The sequence below is a fragment of the Argopecten irradians genome, chromosome 9 (assembly GCF_041381155.1).
Source record: "Argopecten irradians isolate NY chromosome 9, Ai_NY, whole genome shotgun sequence".
Lineage (NCBI taxonomy): Eukaryota > Metazoa > Mollusca > Bivalvia > Pectinida > Pectinidae > Argopecten > Argopecten irradians.
The window spans coordinates 8,886,130-8,910,133 of record NC_091142.1 but is presented as its reverse complement, the minus strand read 5'-3'; the positions used below and the strand labels follow the sequence as shown (position 1 = coordinate 8,910,133).

Here is a 24,004-nt window from a genome sequence, read left to right as displayed (position 1 = left end):
AATTATCCTCTAATGCTCATAAATTAAAAACCTCACAAACACAATAAATCCACATTAAGAATATTATAACAAATTACATACACAATATATATACATACACAATGTGTACAACTCTTACCAAACCTCACACATGGAAACATTACATTTGTGTACAACTACTACAAAACCTTACACATGTGTACACACACAATCATACACACATTCAATTCTGAAATGCTTTCATAAAGTAAAACATACACATAAAAAAAGAACTGTGTGCATCACAAACGTTATCAGGTTTTGTAGGCAAAATGTTCATGATGTTGTTACTAAAATTATAAAGGTATGAAATACCAGTAATTATTATTACAGAAAAAAAAATAAAGAAAATAAAAGAAATCCACAACATTACAAAGTAACAAAGAAATCATATCAAGTTTGCTGATCAGATATTGGTTTTGTTTAGTTGGTTTTGTTTAGGAATGATAATTTGGATCCAAAGTTATTTTTTTTTTTTTTTTTTTTTACAAGTTGTAGATTCGAAGTTTGAAATATCGTATTACAGGGGTCTTAATGGTCATCTGACAAAATAAAGTTAACAAAAAGACTATAGGATTTCATAGCACTTTAGCATGTTGTCCTCTTTCAATGATGTTTGACAAATTTATTAGTTGTTATCCATGCAAACATAAAAAAAAAGGAGTAAGAATTTTAAAGTAAAAATTCAAGCAAAATTCCTCTTTTGGTGCCCCTGTGTCCCAAAAGTTCGGACCAGCTCCATCTGTATATGTAATTCACTAAAGGGTTTAATAAAGAAAAATAGGATTTTAAAAATGGATTTTAGTAATGTTCCCTACCTAGGATCCCAAATTTGGTAGTGATCCGCATTAAAGTTAAGGAGGATTAGGTTTTTAAATAAAAGAGCTTTACACATGACACACGATGACTGACGAAACACATTGGCAATAAGTCATCCTAACTTTTGATCTTCAAAAGGTGAGCTAAAAGCATTATAGAAGTTGAGGAAAAATGTTAAGTTAAGAAGCTTTTCTTAACTTCTGCAATGCTTTCCTATGGATAATTTTAAACCAAAGAATTTCTTAAAGTTAGGGTATGTTGAATTTGATGAAACTTTGCCTTTGTCTAAAATATCACAGCTTGTTCATAGACACTGAGGAAGACGAACAATACGGTATGTCTACAGACCAGAGAAGCCCTGGTCAACCTGCCAGAGAGTTTTTGGTCAAATGGCCAGAGATGTACTGGTCAACAGGTCAGAGTAATTCTGGTCGAGTTGCCAGCAAAGACCTCATCAAGTGGAGGGAAATGTCCAGCCAAGAAGACAAGGCTTATTCAGATAGGAAGCTGTCTGAAGGTTAAAACTATGGTTGTGTCTGTTGGAAAACTCTCTTGAAGAGATCAAATAATTCAAGAGGGCAATTAGAAACAGCTGTCAAATTTAAAAGGATGGTTCATGAGCTATCTAGGGCATTCTTGATAAGAAATGACCCACAAAAAGATATATAAAGTGAGCTGACCTAGGTCAAGTTTACAGAAAATGACCCCTAAGTTACACACTGTAGGTCAAAGTTCACTGACAATGACCCTGAGAATTGTTGATTTGATTGATGGCAGAGTGTAAACATCACTTCTTAATGTCATCTCCATTCACTGACCTTCACATTTCTGTTGATGGACTGTGAAATCTTTACATATCTGTTCAATGACTGTGAAACCTTCACATTTCTGTTGATGGACTGTGAAATATTCACATTTCTGTACAATGACTGAAATATTCACATTTCTGTTCAATAACTGTGAGATATTCACATTTCTGTTCAATGACTGTGAGATCTTCACATATCTGTTCAATGACTGTGAGATCTTCACATTTCTGTTCAATGACTGTGAAACCTTCACATTTATGTTGATGGACTGTGAAATATTCACATTTCTGTTCAATGACTGTGAAACCTTCACATTTATGTTGATGGACTGTGAAATATTCACATTTCTGTTCAATGACAGTAAAATCTTCACATTGCAGTCCCTCCATTGACAGTAACTTCAAACTCCACATCCTCACCAGCTATAGACTTCAGGGTTATGTCTCTGTTCTTGGCATCCTTCTTATTCATTTCTGTAAAATACCACAAAATCAGGGTATTACTACAATAATCAAGGTCACCTCAAGGTCACCTTTGGTCACCTCAAGGTCACCTCAAGGTCCTATCACAGCAATCATTTACCATATCAACTGAGAATAAACATATATCAGATAATAATAATTCAATTTAATAATGTATACTTAGTTTTTAATAAATAACATGGTAGAGTATTACAATAATTTATGTAATTAGCACCCAGGAAGTTTAAACAAGAGATCCCGGAGAGATCTTGGCGTCCATCATATAGAATGATCTATGTCAGCCAATGCAAAGAAGAATTTAATTTGCTAAACTTGTAAATATGTGACACTTATGTTGGTCAGCAAGTTATTTCCCCATGATTCTGACTAACAGTTGCAACATATTTTCAAGTTTATATGCATTTCAAAATATGAATTTTAAGTAATATGGGATACAAAACCAATGTTCTAAGTATCATCCAGTTGTAACATGGGGGTGGGTGTTTATAAATAACTTCAACTCCTTCTCATCTCTCAAGAAGAGTGGTGGGGTATGCTTATAGGTAGTATCACCCAGTTGTAACATGGGGGTGGGTGTTTATAAATAACTTCAACTCCTTCTCAAGAAGAGTGGTGGGGTATGCTTATTAGGTAAGAGGGGTGCTAATTATGGTAAATACTGTAACTGTTGCTATTGGACAATAATATAAACAGTGAGTTATGCAATTACAAAAATGTATAGCATTTCACATACTGCATAGCTGGTTATTTTCGCTGTGGTGATATTTTCACAATTTCATGGGACATTAAATTGCTATGATCATGAAAATTTAAACCACAAAACATTGAAAAATAGTTGAATGATATCTACCCTTAAACCCATATCACGAGAATTCAAAATCGTTTACATATGATTTTCTTGTTTTTAGATCAAATCGTGAAAATTTTGGTCCGCGAAAATAACCGGCATATGATAGTAACAGATTGTTAATAAGTGCCCCTACACAACAACTTGAGAAAACATTTACAAACAAACAACAAATCATGCATGCTCTTCCTTCATGCTGGAAATTACAAAAAATGTGTGAAAAAGAGAAAACTCTCTCAAAATAAAAGAAAGCAAATTTTAGAATGCATTCATCAAAATACTGTAAACCAACTTATTTTTTGCATGCAATTCATTTTTTGTGTATTTCGTGGCAAAAGTAAATCGTGAAAATAAATTATCGTAAAATTGTTTCCAACACATGAAATTAATAATTAATATAGAAGCCATATTTATAGGTCGCAAAATGAAATTGGCAGTAATAAGTCATTCGACAAAAAAAATAAATCGCCACCAAATTAAGTTTGTTTACAGTAAACAAATCTGCAGCAAGCTCATCAGATACATTATTTTTTCTAATACTAGACCGACATCAAATCTTTAGATTTAAAGTAATAGAATACAGATGAATATACCAAAGAATAAATTCTCATTCGAAACTAGAACAAGAAGAACATAATCGCCTCTCCCTTAACGGTTAAAAGCTGAAGAACGCACCCCATCTTTTAATTCATTCACCCCTAAGGACACATTTAGGCTCTTCTGAAATATAAAATAGGCTAGTCCATAATGAAATTTCAGGGGTGGATGAGTTAATTGGCAAAACAATTCACAAATAATATCTTAAATTATGACATTTACTGACAGTTATGTATTTCTGACCATTGTGTCAAGGTTTAAAAGTTATTCAGAAGAAGTAAAATTATTATTATACCAAATGGAAAATTAACCAGCTAAGCTGTGTTAGTCAAAACAAAATCCTATACCTGTGTATGCTAAATACTACTTATAGTGCTCTGACTTTTTCTCATTGGCTAATGCAGTTGTCATGGTTATGTGTTAGTGGACTTTAAAAGCATATTAATCATTAATTCAATTTTATCTCATAATCCACCTTATATCTGTAATATATATATGTCTTAAATATGTAATTTTTTTTTATGTCACTAGTGTAATAATGTAGCCTGGAGCGATTTTTATTGGCTTGAAGTTCATCATGATGTCATGACTTAATGTCAGTAAACAATGATGTGATATGTCAGGATCAATTGGGGCCTCTGCTTGCATTTTGAGGTTGAAATTCTTGGAAATAAAGGTTTGTTGTTGAAGTTTTGTGATAAAAAGTACCTTAAATTTGTGTTGATTTCTTATTTTATGAAACTCATCCCGAAGTGTTAATACCGGGTCAAAATGACTACTGTGCCACCATACCCAGGTTAATATAATGTTATCATATTGACTGAACTGAGTTTCTCAGGGTGATGTCCTAAAGGTCATTGTTATTTTTTTTTTAATTAACATCAAATGATCTTATTCACAGTTTTTAAACTCAATATCTAATAAAGCAAGCTGCCAAAAGGGCCTGTATTAACTCAGCAAGTTGAATTGATTATGTGGCACAGAACCTCTCCGTATCTAATAGAACAAGAGGCCCAAAGGGCCTGTATTAACTCATAAACTTGGCACCACTATTGATTTGATGAATGTATGTTTTCTCATTCTAAAGAAAATTCCTATTTCTATCTAAGCTGATATTTGGATCAGGTGAGATAATATTGAGAAAAGGAGCAAAAACAATGTGTTCCCACTACGTTTGGGGGACATAAAAATCCCAGATTGTAAAGTTACAAACATTGATCACCCGTATAAACTCACAACAACCTATATAATGATTATAGATGTCTATAACACAAAAAAAATCTTTAAAGCAAAACCGCTACAGTAGGCTTATTAATTTTGGGAGGATGGAAGGCAATTCATTCAGAGATGTCTTTGTCTGTTAAATATTCAAAACATTCACCATCTTGAATACAAGTGCCTTCCACCCTCCCTAGACATGTCATTCTGGAAAAGTTGGAATAAAATAATAAAACGTTAGAGCAATGAGGTTAAAATCATGCAGTTAGTTTCCTAGTAAACACAACAGGAGGCGACAGAGAGGATGTCATGCTACAAGGCATGTTATTTATATTACATGTAAATGTTACGCCACTGCCTCGAGTCGCTCCGCGTCTTCCGACCCCAGTATGATCGGGTCGTCGTAACTGTCTGTGTCACTGGCCTCCTGTATAGGGGCTTGACCTGTTATAGTGACGGACAAAACACAAAAACATCGGATAATACATCCATATATCCATAAATCTCATCTTCACAAATTACAGTTAATTTCCTATAGTCAAGAAAGTGGTGTAGAGCTAGAGTGTTCATCAAGCATTTTACAAAACTCACCCCCCCCCCCCAAAAAAAAAAAAAAAAATTCTATAAAACTTTGTAAAAACACAACCCATCATATTAGATATGGAGTTTGTTGAATATTTTTCACAATTCAACAGCGTAATTTATCAAATCTTTATAACAACTACACGTCACCGATTCCATCAAACCTCTCTCACAACACAACCTGACTAATTCATTAAAAACTCAATCTCCCAATTCATTAAACCCATCAGTTTATCAGACTTACCTTGTGTAATTCTTTTGGCTGTATTTTTATCCTTCTCTATGAAGAGCGCAGTGGCAAGGAAGAATCCCCCTCCAAGTACACAAATAAATGGGGTGATATACAGAGCCGTCTGAAGAGTCTTAAACTGTACAAACGGTGAATCGGCAGGAGCATTGTAATTCTTGGCCAGTCTGTCAGAAACCTAAAACAATCAAAGTACTGAAGGTACTGCAGGCAGTCGGACACTTAAAATAATCAAAGTACTGATGGCACTGCAGACTGTCAGATACCTAAACTAATCAAAGTACTGAAAGTACTACAGACTGTCAAGACACTTAAAACAATCAAAGTACTGAAAGTACAACACAAAACTGTTTGACACCTTAAACAATCAAAGTACTAAAGGTACTACAGGCTGATGAACATTTAAAACAACCAAAGTACCAAAAGAACCAGACAGACTGTTGGATACTTAAAACAATCAAAGTACTGAAAGTACTAGACAGACTGTAGGACACCTAAAATAATCAAAGTACTGAAAGTACTGTTGAACACAAAAACAGCACAAATGATATAATTCACCTAAATGTAATGGACGGATAACTTTTACTTACCAACCCTACAATGTATGGACTACCAGCATCCCCAAGGGCATGTGAGAAAAGAATTTGTACAGATTCTGCAGTCGACCGCCGTGTAGGTATAACAACATACTGAAAATCAAATAAGAATATATGAAAACTGTTGACCTCTAATTTCAGAATAAATTACTTTCCAGCACTAATCAAAGGCTCTATTAGTCTTGTTTTAGTAGCAAAATGAAGATTTTAATTTTCATAATATGAAGGACAATTTAATACTATCTCATCTTCTGTAAAAGGTCTGACTACAAGTTGTAGCCATGACGAGGGGTAACAAAGGGTAACAGTTTTTCTATAGAAGTCACAGGTAGTGTAGAACTTACCAATAACATATCAGCAATTATAGACCAGTTCAAACATAACATTGTCTCTCCTAGAAATATCAAGATCTGAAATATTAAAAAAGCAATACATATATGACATCCCATCTAAATGTATAGTTATAATGGCAAAGATTTAAGATATTGTACTGAAATTTTATTACACCAAAGATACACAATCCTGTATTCTACATATACTGAAATGTAATGTTATTGCATCGAAGCAATATAATGATTTGTAGACAATAAGAGTTTGCATTTGACCCCAAACTATTTTATCACAACAATTAAGCAAATTATCAAACTCCCAAAAAATGTGATCATAAATCCTACCTTGGCTATCCCTTTACTTATAAACCTGTTGAAACTTTAGATTTGCGATACTACCCAACTTAAGATATGTATACGTACCCATGTTGCCACTGTGTACCATTGTGACAGTACCAGGGCAAAGAATAGGAATGGAACACAGGTCAACAGGCCGAAGGCACACACCAGAGGATCCGCACGTGGATTAATCTTTTTGTAGCGCCGTGAAATTTCTGCTCCCAATGCCACACCAACAAACCCAGCAACCACGGTTATAATTCCAAAGGTAAACGCCACACTGAAAGCAACAGAATAAATGTTAAAATAAATAAACAATTTCAGAAATAAAAGTTGCATCAAAAGCAAAATGTACAAGTAAAGGTCAACAAACTATTATAAAGACCATCCTGAAAGACAACCATCTGATCAGCCCCAAATCAATGGATTTCTGCAAATGAAACACAATTGAAACACACACTAATACTGTATTTGACCGCAAATAAGACCCCCCTCCTAGAGAAGAAATAAAGGTCAAAAGTGGTGAGGGGTCAAATTTGCGGACAACCTGCCTGATAACATCGATCTATGAGGTCGTCATCTTGGATTTTTCAATGTCCTGTCATTGTTGTAACAGTCGTATGACAGTTGGGTAATAGCATGATGTTCAAGTATTGATAATAATTATTAAGATGTTTGATTAAAATTGAATCAAATGTTATAACAAATAAAAATATCAAAAAAAATGCCAGTTGTAAGTTAAGTCTGAAAGAGAACCTCACTATGTTTTTACGACACATTTTTGCAAGAGTCTCGTGGACATTCATCACAGAACCAAAATAATCATAAGCAATATAATACTAATCCAGAGGTTTTAATAATCATATAGTTATTTTTAAATATTCAAAAACAGAAACAAAGCGGCTTTCTTTAATAATAATAATACATAGGTTTTGATATTCCAAAACAATGTGGGTAAAATATGCAAAATATTCAATCAAGAATTAGTCTCATCTTTTGGTAATTATGACACCAAAAAAATCACATCAAAATATGATGTCACAAGCACAAGGTGGGATTAATAGATGGTAAATCAGACTTTACACATATCGTTTTGGGATCTTGGAATCCCTATTTTCCTCGGGAACTTGTTTCTATAGAAGACAGGCCTAGGGCTTCCCTTGAAATGTATACCCATGCCCAGGTCTCATATAATTAGGTTACTGATTTTGGTAACCAGATAGTAAACATCCTACAAAGTTTACCACTTACAACAATAATATATATGTCAAAATACACTGACCAGCTGTTACCATGGCATCAAAAACTTTCAGGCGAAAGCACTTCCTGTAGGTATGGTGGAAAGCATTGCATAAAAAATTAAAAGTGATAAAAAAAGTAAAAGATAAAAAGATATTCTTACTAGCCTTTACAAACATGCAAATCTTAAAGATTCTTTTGGTATAAACACTTTAGTATATATAAAGGTTTACCAAACACTATTCCAAGCATACACCATGCAATGATCTTATTTCCTCAACCTTTTGCACTTAATATGAAGAAGTATGACTCGTGTGTAAGCAAATTAAACAAGAGGTCCATGAAGCCTTAACAGTCACCTGTGATCTGATACAGAATGTAACACCAGGCCCATTGGGCCTTAATTTGGGTCACCTCAGATCTGACATAGAATGTAACAAGGCATGTAATCACTATATTAACCCCTTCCACCCATCAAACTCTTAAGGTTCAATCAGAACTAATGTGAAAATACAAAGTATATACAGTTCAGTAAAAATCTGAGACCCCAAGGCCATGAAATTCATAATTTAAGTATAGGGCCTTAAGACTTTTCAATCTATGAAGAACATGTGATTCCATCAATGCTATAGTTGAGAAGATTTTTGAAATTTTAATCAATTTTACCTCTTTAGGCTCCTCCCAGTCCCCTGAGGGGGGAGCAATTCAATTAGCAGGTGTATGCAAAATTTCATTGAATTTGCTTCAGTAGTTTTGGAGAAGAAGTCAAAAGTGTTAATTGTTTACTGACATGCAACACATGAGGACGGACAAAAGGCGATAACAATAGATGACTTTAAACTGAGACTTCATCTTGGGTGACCTAAAATTTCATAAAAGGTAAATAAATTTCATAGTACTCTTATCAAAATTAGGAGAAAAAACATCCACCATGATTTAAATCAAAGGCTGAAAAACAAAATGAAGCTTTAAATTCTAAATGAAATACTTACCAAACCTTTAAGGGTTCTCCAGAACATAGGTAGTTAGGCCTATCAAACAATAGACACGTGAGCTTGGCCAGAATTAAATATTTACACCATTATAACCTTAGTTAACCACAATTACCATACAGCCATTAGTTTTTGTGAGTTAACATTTTCACTATTTGATCTAAAAACAAGAAAAAATAAAAAGTTCAGCGATTTTAATTTTTTGCAATATGGCTTTAAGGGTATATATATTTAAACCATTTCTTCAAATTTTCATGAACATAGTAATGTTCCAAAAAATCGCAAAATAATCATCCCTGGCGAAAATAACTGGCTAATAGATGCAGTATATTTCTCATACAGTGAAACTTTACCGAACTTTTTACTTTATCAACACCTGTCTTTTCTGTCATGTTTACTTGGTCCCAGAGTGTCGGTAAAGTCAGGTTTCACTGTATACCATTGACGAGACAACTGGTCATGGTTACTGATTGTCTTCAATTACCTACCCAGCCTCTCCTTGAGACTTGATAGTTATACCCCCAAACTATCCTACATATAACTACCCAGCCTGTGTGGCCTCCTTAAGACTTGATAGTTATACCCCCAAACTATCCTACATATAACTACCCAGCCTGTGTGGCCTCCTTGAGACTTGATAGTTATACCCCCAAACTATCCTACATATAACTACCCAGCCTGTGTGGCCTCCTTGAGACTTGATAGTTATACCCCCAAACTATCCTACATATAACTACCCAGCCTGTGTGGCCTCCTTGAGACTTGATAGTTATACCCCCAAACTATCCTACATATAACTACCCAGCCTGTGTGGCCTCCTTGAGACTTGATAGTTATACCCCCAAACTATCCTACATATAACTACCCAGCCTGTGTGGCCTCCTTGAGACTTGATAGTTATACCCCCAAACTATCCTACATATACCTACCCAGCCTGTGTGGCCTCCTTGAGACTTGATAGTTATACCCCTAAACTACCCCAACATATACCTACCCAGCCTGTGTGATCTCCATGAGACATGATAGTTATACCCCCAAACTAAATCCTACGTATACCTACCCAGCCTGTGTGACCTCCTTGAGACCTGATAGTTATACCCCTAAACTACCCCTACATATACCTACCCAGCCTGTGTGGCCTCCTTGAGACTTGATAGTTATACCCCCAAACTACCCCTACATATACCTACCCAGCCTGTGTGGCCTCCTTGAGACCAGATGGTTATACCCCCAAACTACCCCTACATATACGTACCCAGCCTGTGTGGCCTCCTTAAGGCCTGATAGTTATACCCCCAACTACCCCTACATATACCTACCCAGCCTGTGTGACCTCCTTGAGACCTGATAGTTATATCCCTAATCTACCCCTATGTATACCTTCCCAGCCTGTGTGGTCTCCTTGAGACTTGATAGTTATACCCCCAAACTACCCTACATATACCTACCCAGCCTGTGTGGCCTCCTTGAGACCTGATAGTTATACCCCCAAACTACCCCTACGTATACCTACCCAGCCTGTGTGGCCTCCCTGAGACTTGATAGTTATACCCCCAAACTACCTACCCAGCCTATGTGGCCTCCCTGAGACTTGATAGTTATACCCCCAAACTACTCTACATATACCTACCCAACCTGTGTGGCCTCCTCGAAGCCTGATAGTTATACCCCCAAACTATGCTACGTATACCTACCCAGCCTGTGTGGCCTCCTTGAGACTCGATAGTTATACCCCAAACTACCCTACATATACCTACCCAGCCTGTGTGGCCTCCTTGAGACTTGACAGTTATACCCCCGAACTACCCCTACATATACCTACCCAGCCTGTGAGGCCTCTTTGCCTTGAGACGCGATGGAGTCGTACATGAAGAGTGGGGCCCACAGTGCAAGGGCGCCGGTTGTAAAGGCTACACAGGTAAATCCTATAGTGGACAGCACAAAACTTGGTCTGTGAAGAAAACAAAAGAGAAACTAGTCAGTATGATGAATATTTTACGTTTGTATGTAATTAAATTCTATATTTAAGGACCCTTTTATTGAAAGAATAATATTCACTATATCAATTTGTATATGAAATTATTACCATAATTCTTCCAATATGCCCTTAGGGTGTTTAAAAAATTGGAAAATGAAAGGTCGCTTAATATGACCACGTTTTGGATAACATTTAACAAAACCATTGTACAAAGTAAGCCATTATTCAATTAACAAAGGAAATCAAATAGAGAAATATTCATGGTTTTTTTTTTATAACTTTAGCCTGTATTTACGTCAAAGTGGGTAAGTAAAATTGAGGCCTGAAAAAGGGGTAGGGTGCTGATAGAGAGTGACACACTTATTGGATCGAATACGGAATGTACATAAAATTGAGTTTGTATATAAATTTTGATTATGTGTATGAAATTGAAGTATTTACATTTTGCGTATGTATATAAAATTGATGTATTTACATTTTGATTATGTGTATAAAATTGATGTATTTATATTTTGAGTTGATGTATTTACATTTTGAGTATGTATATAAAATTGATGTATTTACATTTTGAGTTGATGTATTTACATTTTGAGTTGATGTATTTACATTTTGAGTTGATGTATTTACATTTTGAGTATGTATATAAAATTGATGTATGTACATAAAATTGAGTTTGTATATAAAATTGATGTAGTTACATTTTGAGTTGATGTATTTACATTTTGAGTTGTTGTATTTACATTTTGATTATGTATATAAAATTGATGTATTTACATTTTGATTATGTGTATAAAATTGATGTATTTACATTTTGATTATGTGTATAAAATTGATGTATTTACATTTTGAGTTGATGTATATAAAATTGAGTATGTATTTACATTTTGATGTATGTATATAAAACTGATGTATTTACATTTTGATTATGTGTATAAAATTGATGTAGTTACATTTTGAGTTGATGTATTTACATTTTGAGTTGTTGTATTTACATTTTGAGTATGTATATAAAATTGATGTATTTACATTTTGCGTATGTATATAAAATTGATGTATTTACATTTTGATTATGTGTATAAAATTGATGTATTTACATTTTGAGTTGATGTATTTACATTTTGAGTATGTATATAAAAGTGATGTACATGTATTTACATTTTGATAACTTCCTTGAGATCGGTGAGGTAACTTGTGTTATGGAGAGTAACTCCACCTTCGGACATGCCTCGCTTTGGCTCCTTAAGGACCACCAGAATCAGAACCACACATACAATACCGAGAATCGGTGTCACCTGTAAACACATAAGCACATTGCAAAACAAGTTTCATAACTATATCCAACAGCAACAAAGATATAACCTCAACAATAGGCCCAGGAGTTTTTAAAGTGAATAGTCAGGCAAAGAAAACCAGTCTAAATGCGTTCATTGGCCTTCCAAAAGTTCTCACATATTAATACGACGGTCAAGTTCTGCTGATTTTCCCAGTTTTGACCATTAAAGTAAAGAAAAGTTGAAAGCATTGAAAGCGAGGCTGCGTGGAAATGTAACCACGGACATAGTGAGCCGGGAGGACGTTTTAGAATTCCCATACTTTAAATTACTTTCTTCATACGCAGACAGATTTTGACGAGAGATTTTATTTTTCCATTTCATAAGAAATTATACTGGATACATTCACACCATTATTACCGACTTTAGCCATCCTTGCCCGACTGTTCACTTTAAGTGCATGTGACTTTATATATAAATAGGCCCAAGAATTTTGATGTTCACGTAACTTTATACAAAAGTCCCAGAGCAAAGTTGCTCAAGGTCATTCAAGTGAACAAACTTGAAAGTGTTTTATTCAGCATGCTACAGGGCCTAATATCTGAGTTCTCTAAGCCTTCCACATATCGAGAAGTTGATACACACTGGGCTCCCACTATTTTTTTGGACCAGAATTCAAGGCTTTTCCAAGGTTTTTTCAAGGACAATAAGTAAGTGAAATTCAAGTCATGTTTTCACACTTTGTGTGCTTATTTTTAGGAGTAATACAACTTGAATGATGTTGACTGGACCTATTCCAGCATAAAACTACATTCATTATGAAAGAAAACAGTGATAAAACTATATATTTACATTTGTTTGTTTGTGTAGCTTCCCTGTAGTGCATCTCATGTTAAGAGATTAATAAATAAGCTTGTTGCTGATCGGACACAGTTAAATAAATTAAAGCAAGTAATAAAGTTGAAGGCTTTATCAAGGTTTTCAACAAATTTTTCCTTGTTTCTCAAGGTTTCCTTATCCTGATTTTTTATTTCAATTTTCACCACTTTTTCCAGTTTTCAAGGTTGCGTGGGAACCCTGTACAAATATCTTACCCCCAAAGGATGTGTCTGGCCAAGTCTGGTTTAAATCCATGTAGAACTCTGACTGGTAGTGATTTAAAGGACTAACCTCTACTTCTCATATTGGGCCCCGCCCCTCCTATCCCAGGGTGTCATAGCCAAGATTTATGCAAACTCTATTCCCCTTCAAATAAGGATATTTCAAGCCAAATTTGGTTATAATCCATGCAGAACTCTATAACTAGTAGCTAAGGATTTACGTCTATTTTTCCTATTGGGCCCCACCCTCCTGCCACAGCGGGTCAGCACTAACATTTATATGAAATAAACTCTGTTCCTCTGCCTTGGACAAATTTGGATATAATCCCTGCAGAACTCTATGACTAGGAGTAATTTACAGAAAATGTTGACGGACAACTGATGGATGGGCAGACAAAAAAACACTGTGCCACGACATAAGCTATACTGAAAGCTTGATCACAATGTCCCCCGCAGGAGTCAATTGATAACACTGAGTTTGGTTATTTATAATTTAATTTCATATGTTACACTCATTTCTATTGGTTAGATCTTTGAAGTTATTTTCTATATCATTGCGCCAAAATTCAAAAGTAAAATTAAGGAAATTTATGCCAAATTAGAACCTGATTGAGTTATCTGAATTAAATCATAAGCATTATTCTCAATATCTTTTGGACTTCGTGTCTATGAAGAATGTCCTTTGGTATTTTGTCTCTGACTTCATTACCCCAAAAGATATTGAGAATAAACCTACAACAGAGACTCTGACATAACACACTGACCGGAACTAGTAATAAGCCTGTTTGCACTGATGGGGAATGCAGGAATGGACTAGGGTTGGGACGAGTGATATGAGGTGTGCAGGGGACGATGCAACACTCTCATCCAATCATCTCTCACTCACACAATGACATATAGCATGTGTCAATGTACACTCGGGACACATATATGACAGACACATATGTGTACAGTGTTCACTTGGGCTACAACACTATCTTCAACACTTGTAGAGTAAAAAGAAGAACCTAAACCAAATTTTTTTTTAATAGGTTAACGATTCTTACCCTTAACGCCCACTGCCAGGCGCCTAGAGCTTTAGCAATGTTGGACCCGACGATGTAGCCTAAACCACTGAAATACAAAAGATTCAGAATTAGTTGGTATGTTTACGATATCCAAGCAAACAAAAGGCCAATAGGGCCTGTATTCCTCACCTGGTTTGTTATGCCAAATGATGTTCTGAATACATATTCAGTGTTTATTTCCAAAAGGATTGTAACATTTTATCTAATTGTGTCTAATTTCCAAATTGGGCTCCACTTCTGCTGTCAAAAAAGCAGAACTAAAATAAAGATTTATACAAACTCTAATTCCCCTTCTTCTAAGGATGTTTTTGGCCAAATTTAAAATAGGGTGTTATTGTTGTTTGCAAATTATCTTCATAGCTTTTAAAAGGTCATTCATGTGACAGGATATTTTATGCAAAACCATTGCTTTGATAAACTTTGCAAGGCATCATATTTGGAATATGGATGGTCCGCAAATTACGCAAAATTAGAGCCTCTATGAACATAAGCAACTACTATACACTACTGTATACAATGTACAAACCTTCCTACGGGAATGGCAAAGTAAAACACCATGAGCATTCTGGACCTCATCCCACCGGTAAACAGATCGGCTATGATGGTGGGAGCGATGGTGGAGTAACTTGCCTCACCAACACCCACTAATGCTCGCATTATAGCAAAACCATAGAAGTGCTGTAATTAGATTAATTAATTAGATTAATAGAAGAGACTTGTAATTACGATTATAGACAATAGAAGAACTGTAATTACCATTATAGGAAAGAGAAGAGTTGTAATTACGATTATAGACAATAGAAGAGCTGTTATTACGATTATAGACAGCAGAAGAGTTGTAATTACGATAATAAACAATAGAAGAGTTGTAATTACTATTATAGACAATAGAAGAACTGTAATTACCATTATAGACAAGAGAAGAGTTGTAATTACGATAATAAACAACAGAAGAGTTGTAATTACAATACGATAATAAACAATAGAAGGGTTGTAATTATGATTATAGACAATAGAAGAGTTGTTATTACGATTATAAACAATAGAAAAGTTGTAATTATGATTATAAAACTGTATACTTACATCTCTAGGTATCATAGATCCAGCGAATGTGACGCCCGACCAGAAAAATATCCCACCAGCCATAATGTATTTCCTTGTATATCTATCGCCAAGGAAACCAAAAATTGGAGAAAACACCATGTACGTCAGTACAAACACTGTCTGTATAAGTCCGTCCTCCGAGTTCTCTAAGTCGTAATAGTCCTGGATATCCTTCAGTACACCTGTCAGTACATAGATTTATCATGTGTAGTTGTATCATAGGAGATCATACAAAAATAACAAATCATTGTAAATATAACAAATCATTGTAAATCACACCGAAATCAAACATCACTAAATATCACACAGAAATCACACATCATTAGAAATCAAATAGAAATCACACATCATTGGAAAACACATAGAAATCACACATCACAGAAATTGTGTGTAGTTCATTGAAATCACACATCATTAGAAATCACACAGAAATCACACATCATTGGAAATCACACAGAAATCACACATCATTGGAAATCACACAGAAATCACACATCATTGGAAATCACACAGAAATCACACACATCATATTATTGGAAATCACACAAAATCACACATATTGGAAATCACACACAGAAAAATCACACATCATTGGAAATCACACAGAAATCATACAGAAATCACACATCATCATTCACACATCATTGAAATCACACAGAAATCACACATCATTAGAAATCATACAGAAATCACACATCATTGGAAATCACACAGAAATCACACATCATTAGAAATCATACAGAAATCACACATCATTGGAAATCACACAGAAATCACGAAATCACACATACAGAAATCATCACAGAATCACACATCTTAGAAATCATACAGAATACCATCATTATGTTTATTGTATTATTGGAAATCACACAACACATCATAGAAAGCATGTGTAGTTCATTGGAAATCATACATCAAATAGAAATCACACATTATTAGAAATCACACAGAAATCATATGTAATTGTATCATTGGAAATCACACAGAAATCATATGTAATTGTATCATTGGAAATCACACAGAAATCACACATCATTGGAAATCACACAGAAATCACACAGAAATCACACATCATTGGAAATCACACAGAAATCACACATCATTGGAAATCACACAGAAATCACACAGAAATCACACATCATTGAAAATCACACAGAAATCACACAGAAATCACACAGAAATCACACATCATTGAAAATCACACAGAAAACACATAGAAATCACACAGAAATCACACAGAAATCAATCTAAACTCCCGAGTTGGTACTTTTCTCATCTATGTTCTTCATGACGTGATTTGATACTAAATAACAAAACAATTTTTACTGTTGGGAAAATGAAAATGGAAAAATTTCTTTTGCTCCTATAAAATCATTTTTTTTTTTTTAGATATCTGCAAGAGCAAATAATAGTTATTCATTTTATTATCCTAAATCTTTCATTATCCTCTCCATTTGAATCGGTGCAGTAAACCAGTCAAATTGTGCTTTTGGGACATTTTTTATTTTATAATAGGCTATCAGTAATAAAACCATATACTGAGTAAAATATTCAGCTTTTAAATAAATAGATTTGATGCATATCAATCAGTTACCTAGCGATACATTTGCATATTGTTATTTGAAATTCTAAAAGTATAGTGTATGTGTATTAAAATAGCTTAATTACATATCCTTTATTAAAAGCCGAATGTACCAAATCAGCTCAATTCTATTCTTAATCATACCGGTAAACACAATATATGTTTATGATCCCAACCCCGCAAGTTATCATGACTGTATATTGTGTCATGGTCCAATAATTATAACTTGTCAAACATACAGGTCATCCACAGTATCTAGCTATACATGTACCTCAAAGTGACCATCGATAGATGGCCAGAAGGCTGCAGAATCGTTGCGTTGTGTTTGCACTGCTTTATGAGAATAGGGGGCAGTATCTTAATTTATACATGTGATTTTAGAATTGTTTCAATGGAAGTTTGTTAAGACAAACTTATACTTTACCGTTTAAAAATCATATAGGTTTATTATTTTGAAACACATCAATACCATTCTAATTAGTTACATGTACATGCATGTTGGAGAGCCTGGCCATAGGTTAACATGTACAAGTACACCTTATCCTGGCGAGAAGATTAAATTGGGATGAGGTGAAAAATATATACACTGTAGCTGGCAAAACATAGAAAGGGAATGCTGATCAAAAATTCTCTTGGGCTATGACTTGCCAACATTGAAAATCTTACTTCACATAAGTTCATCACTTGATGTGTTCGAACAAGAATTTCATCTACATCCTTGGTTCGTGGTTTACCGTAACAACCTAGGCCTGTATGCAGTTAATTTGCTTTTATTACTTTTGTCACTGATCTACTAAACGTCCTCATTTATACATAAAATAGTATGATAATATGTATTGATACATTTGACTTTATTTTGAATAACATGTATAAATTCAAATCAACATTACAGTACACATTATTTCCAGTAATTAACGGCAATTTTATGTTCCCATAAATATTATGTTTCTGATCTCAATAAATATTTCTATCTGTCAAAGTCCATATAGACTACAGAATAAATATATCTTTTCTAAGTCTTTGTAACATATCATCTAGTCTGTCGTAGTCTGAATGTAGTGGACATATTACCTGGACACAATGTCCACCTGTAGTGAACACCGCACTCAGTGTCTACCTGTAGTCTAAATCTTATGCACTCTGTGTCTAGCTAACTGTAGTCTAAATCTTATGCACTCCATGTCTACCTGTAGTCTAAATCTTCACTCTGTGTCTACCTGTAGTCTAAATCTTGTGCACTCTGTATGTGTCTACCTGTAGTCTAAATCTTGTGCTCTCCGTGTCTACCTGTAGTCTAAATCTCTACACTCCGTCTCCACTCGTAGTACTAGTACTACACACCACGTGCACAATGCGTAACCTTTTTTTAACTGCAGATAAATCATATTTCAACACATGATGACATTCCAAAGGGAACCTCAATATAATGTATTTGCTGTGATTAGCACTCATGAGGCATGGCACTTAAAATACTTAAAACGAAGAGGGGAGCTCATTTGGTAAACAAAATGTACGTGGACAATATCCTTGTGCAATAGACTAAATAGTCGACCATATTTTCACTCATATGGCACATTAATCTGCCCCTGTAAACATGCATATGTATTCTTTCCTTTGAAACACATTATTACGCTGTGATTCACAGTGATTCTTGTGGAAGACAAGAAAGTTCATGTAACATTTTTTACATTTTCGATGTTTCAGCATAAATATCATTAAATTCATGGATGATGGGCGTTTATATAGCTTCATCAACTCCTTCTACAGAAGATAAGATGGGCGTTAATAGGGGAAGGAGCGCTAATTACTGCCAATACGGAAAGTGCATGTCAATTTCGGGAATTTGTTCGGTCACACCAGCTAACTTTTTTACCTGCGACTGTATATCTGTCCATGTAGTTGAGGAGGTTAATACATAGAAGAATCGCTACGGAAGCGTAGGCTGTAGACTTCGGTATAGAATCATCGCCCTGCGATTCCACTACAACGTGTTCAGGAACTCCAACTTCGGACATGTGACGATTGCCATCGTCGTCAACGATTGGGGCAGTATCTGAAAAATCAACAGGCATTTCGTCCAGTTGAACGGTGTCGTCGAAAGGTGGGACGAATTTACTCATTTGTCCTGAATACACACATTGGCTCAGTCTGTAGCAAACTAGTGACTGTCAGTCACAAGTGTGGTAACCTAAATAATAACGTGCTTATCATTAGCATTGGCTCAGTCTGTAGCAAACTAGTGACTGTCAGTCACAAGTGTGGTAACCTAAATAATAACGTGCTTATCATTAGCTAAGTGAAGGGAACCAATCTCTATTTCTATGATTTACGAGAATCTTTGGTGTTCGAATTTACCGGAAGTATATATCTTGCTCAACCGGACGCTTGATACCGTCAAGTGTCTGGCTGATCGAGACAAATAGTGGCAAAATACAACAATTTCAAAAATAAGTTCCACGATTTTTTTCCAAACTAATTCCACAAATTTTATCGGAGATATACATGTAAATAGCATATTTAATTTTAAAAACTCAATGACCCATTGGGCACGCTGTGTAACAGTCATGAGTTGAATTTCAATTTAATTTCGGATGAATAAAAGTGAGTTTCGGATGGATGAAGTGAGGCAGTCTTGTTATATTATGAAAACATGTAGCCCAAATATAGGATTGTAACCACAGCTACATATTTTTTTTTCCAGAGATTAAAATAATTCAATATGATTTGTTAATAACCTAATTTTGACCAAATAATGTTAAATCGTATTTTTCTGGTATGGTCAGACCAAGAATTTACGTCCTTGGGTTAGACGTACGGAAAATCGGTCAGTTTTAAAGCTGTTAATTAACCTTAATAAGATTGAAAATATATTATAAACAATCAATAATGACCAGGACCATGATAAAGAAGTGTGAACATTGAATAATCGCGCAAAGATCATAACGAAATTTGCATATATTCGGACAAAAAGGACTTCGTATAGGCAGATGATCTGTGTTTCATATTTTAAGTTTATCGTGCTCTACCACTTTAAATATGTTTACTGAGAATATTAATATTAGTTCAACAAAAAATTATGAACTGTAAAAAGAGAAAAAATTTTTCATAATTGGACTAGGTTACAAGGGTGAACATGTAACAACGACAATTTATAGGATCGTGTAGATAAGTCTTTACACGGATAGAAACGAAACTTAATACATTTATTGCCCTGGCGTGAGGCAGACATTAAGATTTGTTTCCCCGAGATAAATCATGTTTCCCGAAATCATGTTTTAGCTACATGTACCTGTCTAGAAGTCTTTTGAGCTACAATATTGCAGCTACATTTTGTAGGTAGAGTATTGAGAATTTGAAGTAAGTCCTACTGCACATTTATTCATTTATTGCGGTCTCTAAAATCAATGACATCTATAAATTTCTAGAGACAACAAAACACTTACAGATAGGTTTTTGATGATCTAACAGGGAAACAATTCAAGACGGTGATGATACAGTTCAAAACGGAAACGCACTACGGAAGCCGAATAGGCCCACCGTAAGAATAAATTGAATAGTACCGGCTAAATCCAGGAAGAAGTAAAAAGAAGAAAAAAACAACTATATGGTGGTACATTTCGGACATGTAAAATAGAACATTCAATATATAGCATCTCGAGAACTCAACTTATTATCTCTAGCCCTTGGCTGAATTGCTTTATCGAACGTTCGAAATAGCTTTTCGAGCGCTTGACTTACTTTATCGAACGTTCAACATAGCTTTACGAGCGCTCGCCTTACTTTTTCGAACGTTCGACATATATTGATCGTTTGACACGACATTTGGATTGCTCGACATACATATTTGTATCATCTTGAGCGCTCGACATGATATTTCGAAACACGAAGGATCGATAATTATAGAGACTCGAACTATGAATGCCAATCATTATCATCCGGTTATCGCCTGCGACTATTGACAATGTTAACAACATTCACTAGCTAAGTAATGCAAGGAGCTGGAGGAAGTCATCCTCGATACTCCAAGGGTTACTAATACTGACGTTATATGCACCCCTGCACTACCTCAAAGTAAAACAGGCGACAACAGAACAGAACAGGTAATTTATTCATAGATATACATCAAAAGAGAGACGTATAGCGGTCCACTGTGGTTCAGCTGCCTTCAGTTTTACTATGAAATAATCCAGGGGTGGATTTAACGTCAGTGATAGTAACCCCTCGAGTATCGAGGGTGGGAGGGAGAATGCACCATTGTATCAACAGGTATGTGTAATATTAGATACCTTTCTATTGTTACCTGACCTCTATATCAAGTCTACATTGATGTATTACTCGATAACCACGCGTGCATACTAAAATAGAACGATATAGGTTAATAGACTAGTGGTTGAATCTTTAGTGTAACGACCAGTGGGCCATGATTCTGATTCAGTTATTATTACTTCATTGCCTTTCACTACGTCCACGCGCAATGACGGATAAATGAGTGCAATTACATTTAGTAGATCAGAATGGAATAATATGAAAAACACAACAAAAACACGGTTATAACGAACCCATATGGACCAACAAAATGCCTTCGTTATAAACATTGTTCGTTATACTCGTATTAAAACTAGGACAGAAATGGTCGTTCATGTACTATAATTATAATTAACTGAACAAAAATGGTCGTAAATGTAATATATTTAAGTCATGACGTCACGCCGGAATTTCTTTGGAAAAAGCGTTGAACAGTAAAAATAATATAAGCGCAATACTATTTTTTTAAATTGAAAAACAGAAAGGATATATTTATTCAATTACGGGAGGACTTTTATCAAAATATTGGTAATATTTATGTTTCTATTGATGTGTTTTTGTTGAGAAAATGACGTTTTTTGGCGCGACAGATGTAACACGCACCTGTATGCGGTTTCAGTTAAAGTGTCACTGTGGTCATACTGAACACCAAATGGCGGTAAAATTTGACAAAGAGATTCCCCAAAAACGAACTATCGTGATGTCATTTCGTTATAATGAATTGTGACGTCATACTTCAAAATGGTGGACTTTGTTTGTAGACTTGCCGATCGACAGATCCGAAGAGAAAAAATAAAAAAGTGAAAAAACACAAATACACACAGTACAAAACGGTACTAATACATGAGATAGAGACATGAATTGTTAATATAAAAATACGTTTTTCTTCTATTTTAATAACATGTCAGAAAATATAGACTGCGACGTCGTTCTACTTTTTTATCGAACAAAACCTTTGTCTTGCAGAAATGACACAAAATGAAATTCTTAAATTGACTGTTCTGTCACGCAAGTTCACGACGTTGAAAAATGACTTTATATTAGGAAGTATGTTTTCTATTCAGAATAAAAAAAATACGTTTTTGCTCAAATATACGTGTGCGAAATCTCTACTGAAAATTCAAAAAAGTATTCGAAAAATTGCGTTTTTTCTTTGTCTTGCAGGTTTGCCGAATGTCGGAAATGACGTCAATTGCGCTCGTCATGTTATATAAGATAACGACGTCTTTTACATTAATAACGTTACATAAAAGTGACCGAACATTGTGCGCGACGTCAATATATTTAAGTCATGAGTGGTTGTTTATGTAATATAGTTTTATAACTAAGATAGGAATTATCGTTAATGTAATATAATAATGATTAACTAGAACAGAAATAGTCGTTAGTGTAATATAATCATAATTATCTAGGAAAGAAATTGTCATTAATGTAATATAATCATGATAAACTAGGACAGAAATGGTCGTTAATGTAATATAATCATGATAAACTAGGGCAGAAATGGTCGTTAATGTAATATAATCATGATTAACTAGGAAAGAAATTGTCATTAATGCAATATAATCATGATAAACTAGGACAGAAATAGTCATTAGTGTAATATAATCATAATTAACTAGGAAAGAAATTGTCATTAATGTAATATAATTATGATAAACTAGGGCAGAAATGGTCATTAATGTGATATAATCATGATAAACTAGGGCAGAAATGGTCGTTAATGTAATATTATCATAATTAACTAAATGTAGGACATAAATGGCCGTTAATGTGATATAATTAACTAGGACAGGAATCTCCACGTACCCCACCCAATCAAAACGTCCAGCACTTTCTATTTACCGGGGTAACCAGGTTCACGCGACGCGTCTTGTCAACACGTGGTTCCGTCTACACACGTACACATGTTCATTGTTTATCATTGTCTATCCTAATTATCTGTACATTGATCTAGTAGGTCATTGTCCATCGCTAGTATATACTCCCCTAAACCACTAGCTAGCATGCTCAGAAATCATCATATTATATATATTTATAAAAATCATATGATATGACTTTTGTGTATATGTAAATTAGTCACCACGTGGTCAAGGAATAAGATTCTATTATACTTACTTTGTTTCTCCCCCGGAGGAGCCTCCTCAAGTTCCAAGCCTTTGTTCACGTATCCGCCATTCTTACCAATATGTTCATCTTTTGCCATCATCAACTTTAAGTTCAGATGTTGGTCAAGGAAGTCAGTGCTATAGTTACCGGGCTCCCCGCCTCTGCTCACATTGGTCGATCTGACCACCCCCACCTTCACAGCTTATCAGGGAGCATGTGTGTTGTGGCCTGATAACGCCAAACACGACCAATCTGATAGGAGTCCACCCTTTGTACCAACTACAGGTTACATATGCTATAATCATGTTTCAATATATTTGTTTTACCATAGAAATCACATCAAACGTTGATTTACTTCACAACCCATTAAATTG

The 24,004-nt window shown here is 34.8% G+C and overlaps 1 protein-coding gene across 3 annotated transcripts; it reads right to left on the bottom strand.

Annotated features, from left to right (window-relative positions):
• Positions 1–462: 462 nt before the first annotated feature.
• LOC138331341 (protein spinster homolog 1-like) lies at positions 463–23,800 on the bottom strand. 3 transcript variants are annotated; one of them, XM_069278891.1, is made up of 13 exons: positions 23,640–23,796; positions 19,090–19,269; positions 15,614–15,816; positions 15,057–15,208; positions 14,510–14,576; positions 12,248–12,384; positions 10,937–11,065; positions 6,968–7,163; positions 6,560–6,625; positions 6,210–6,308; positions 5,617–5,797; positions 5,128–5,234; positions 463–2,119 (listed from the first exon to the last, which is right to left on the bottom strand). In XM_069278891.1, the coding sequence occupies exons 1-12, from the start codon at positions 23,728–23,730 to the stop codon at positions 5,137–5,139; spliced, it is 1,599 nt and encodes a 532-aa protein (XP_069134992.1). In that variant the 5' UTR covers positions 23,731–23,796; the 3' UTR covers positions 463–2,119; positions 5,128–5,136. The 3 variants fall into 3 exon arrangements, with proteins under 3 accessions (XP_069134992.1, XP_069134991.1, XP_069134993.1); XM_069278890.1 differs by lacking the exon at positions 5,128–5,234 and having other exon boundaries at positions 23,640–23,800; XM_069278892.1 differs by lacking the exons at positions 5,128–5,234; positions 23,640–23,796 and adding an exon at positions 19,483–19,572 and having other exon boundaries at positions 19,090–19,404.
• Positions 23,801–24,004: the final 204 nt, after the last annotated feature.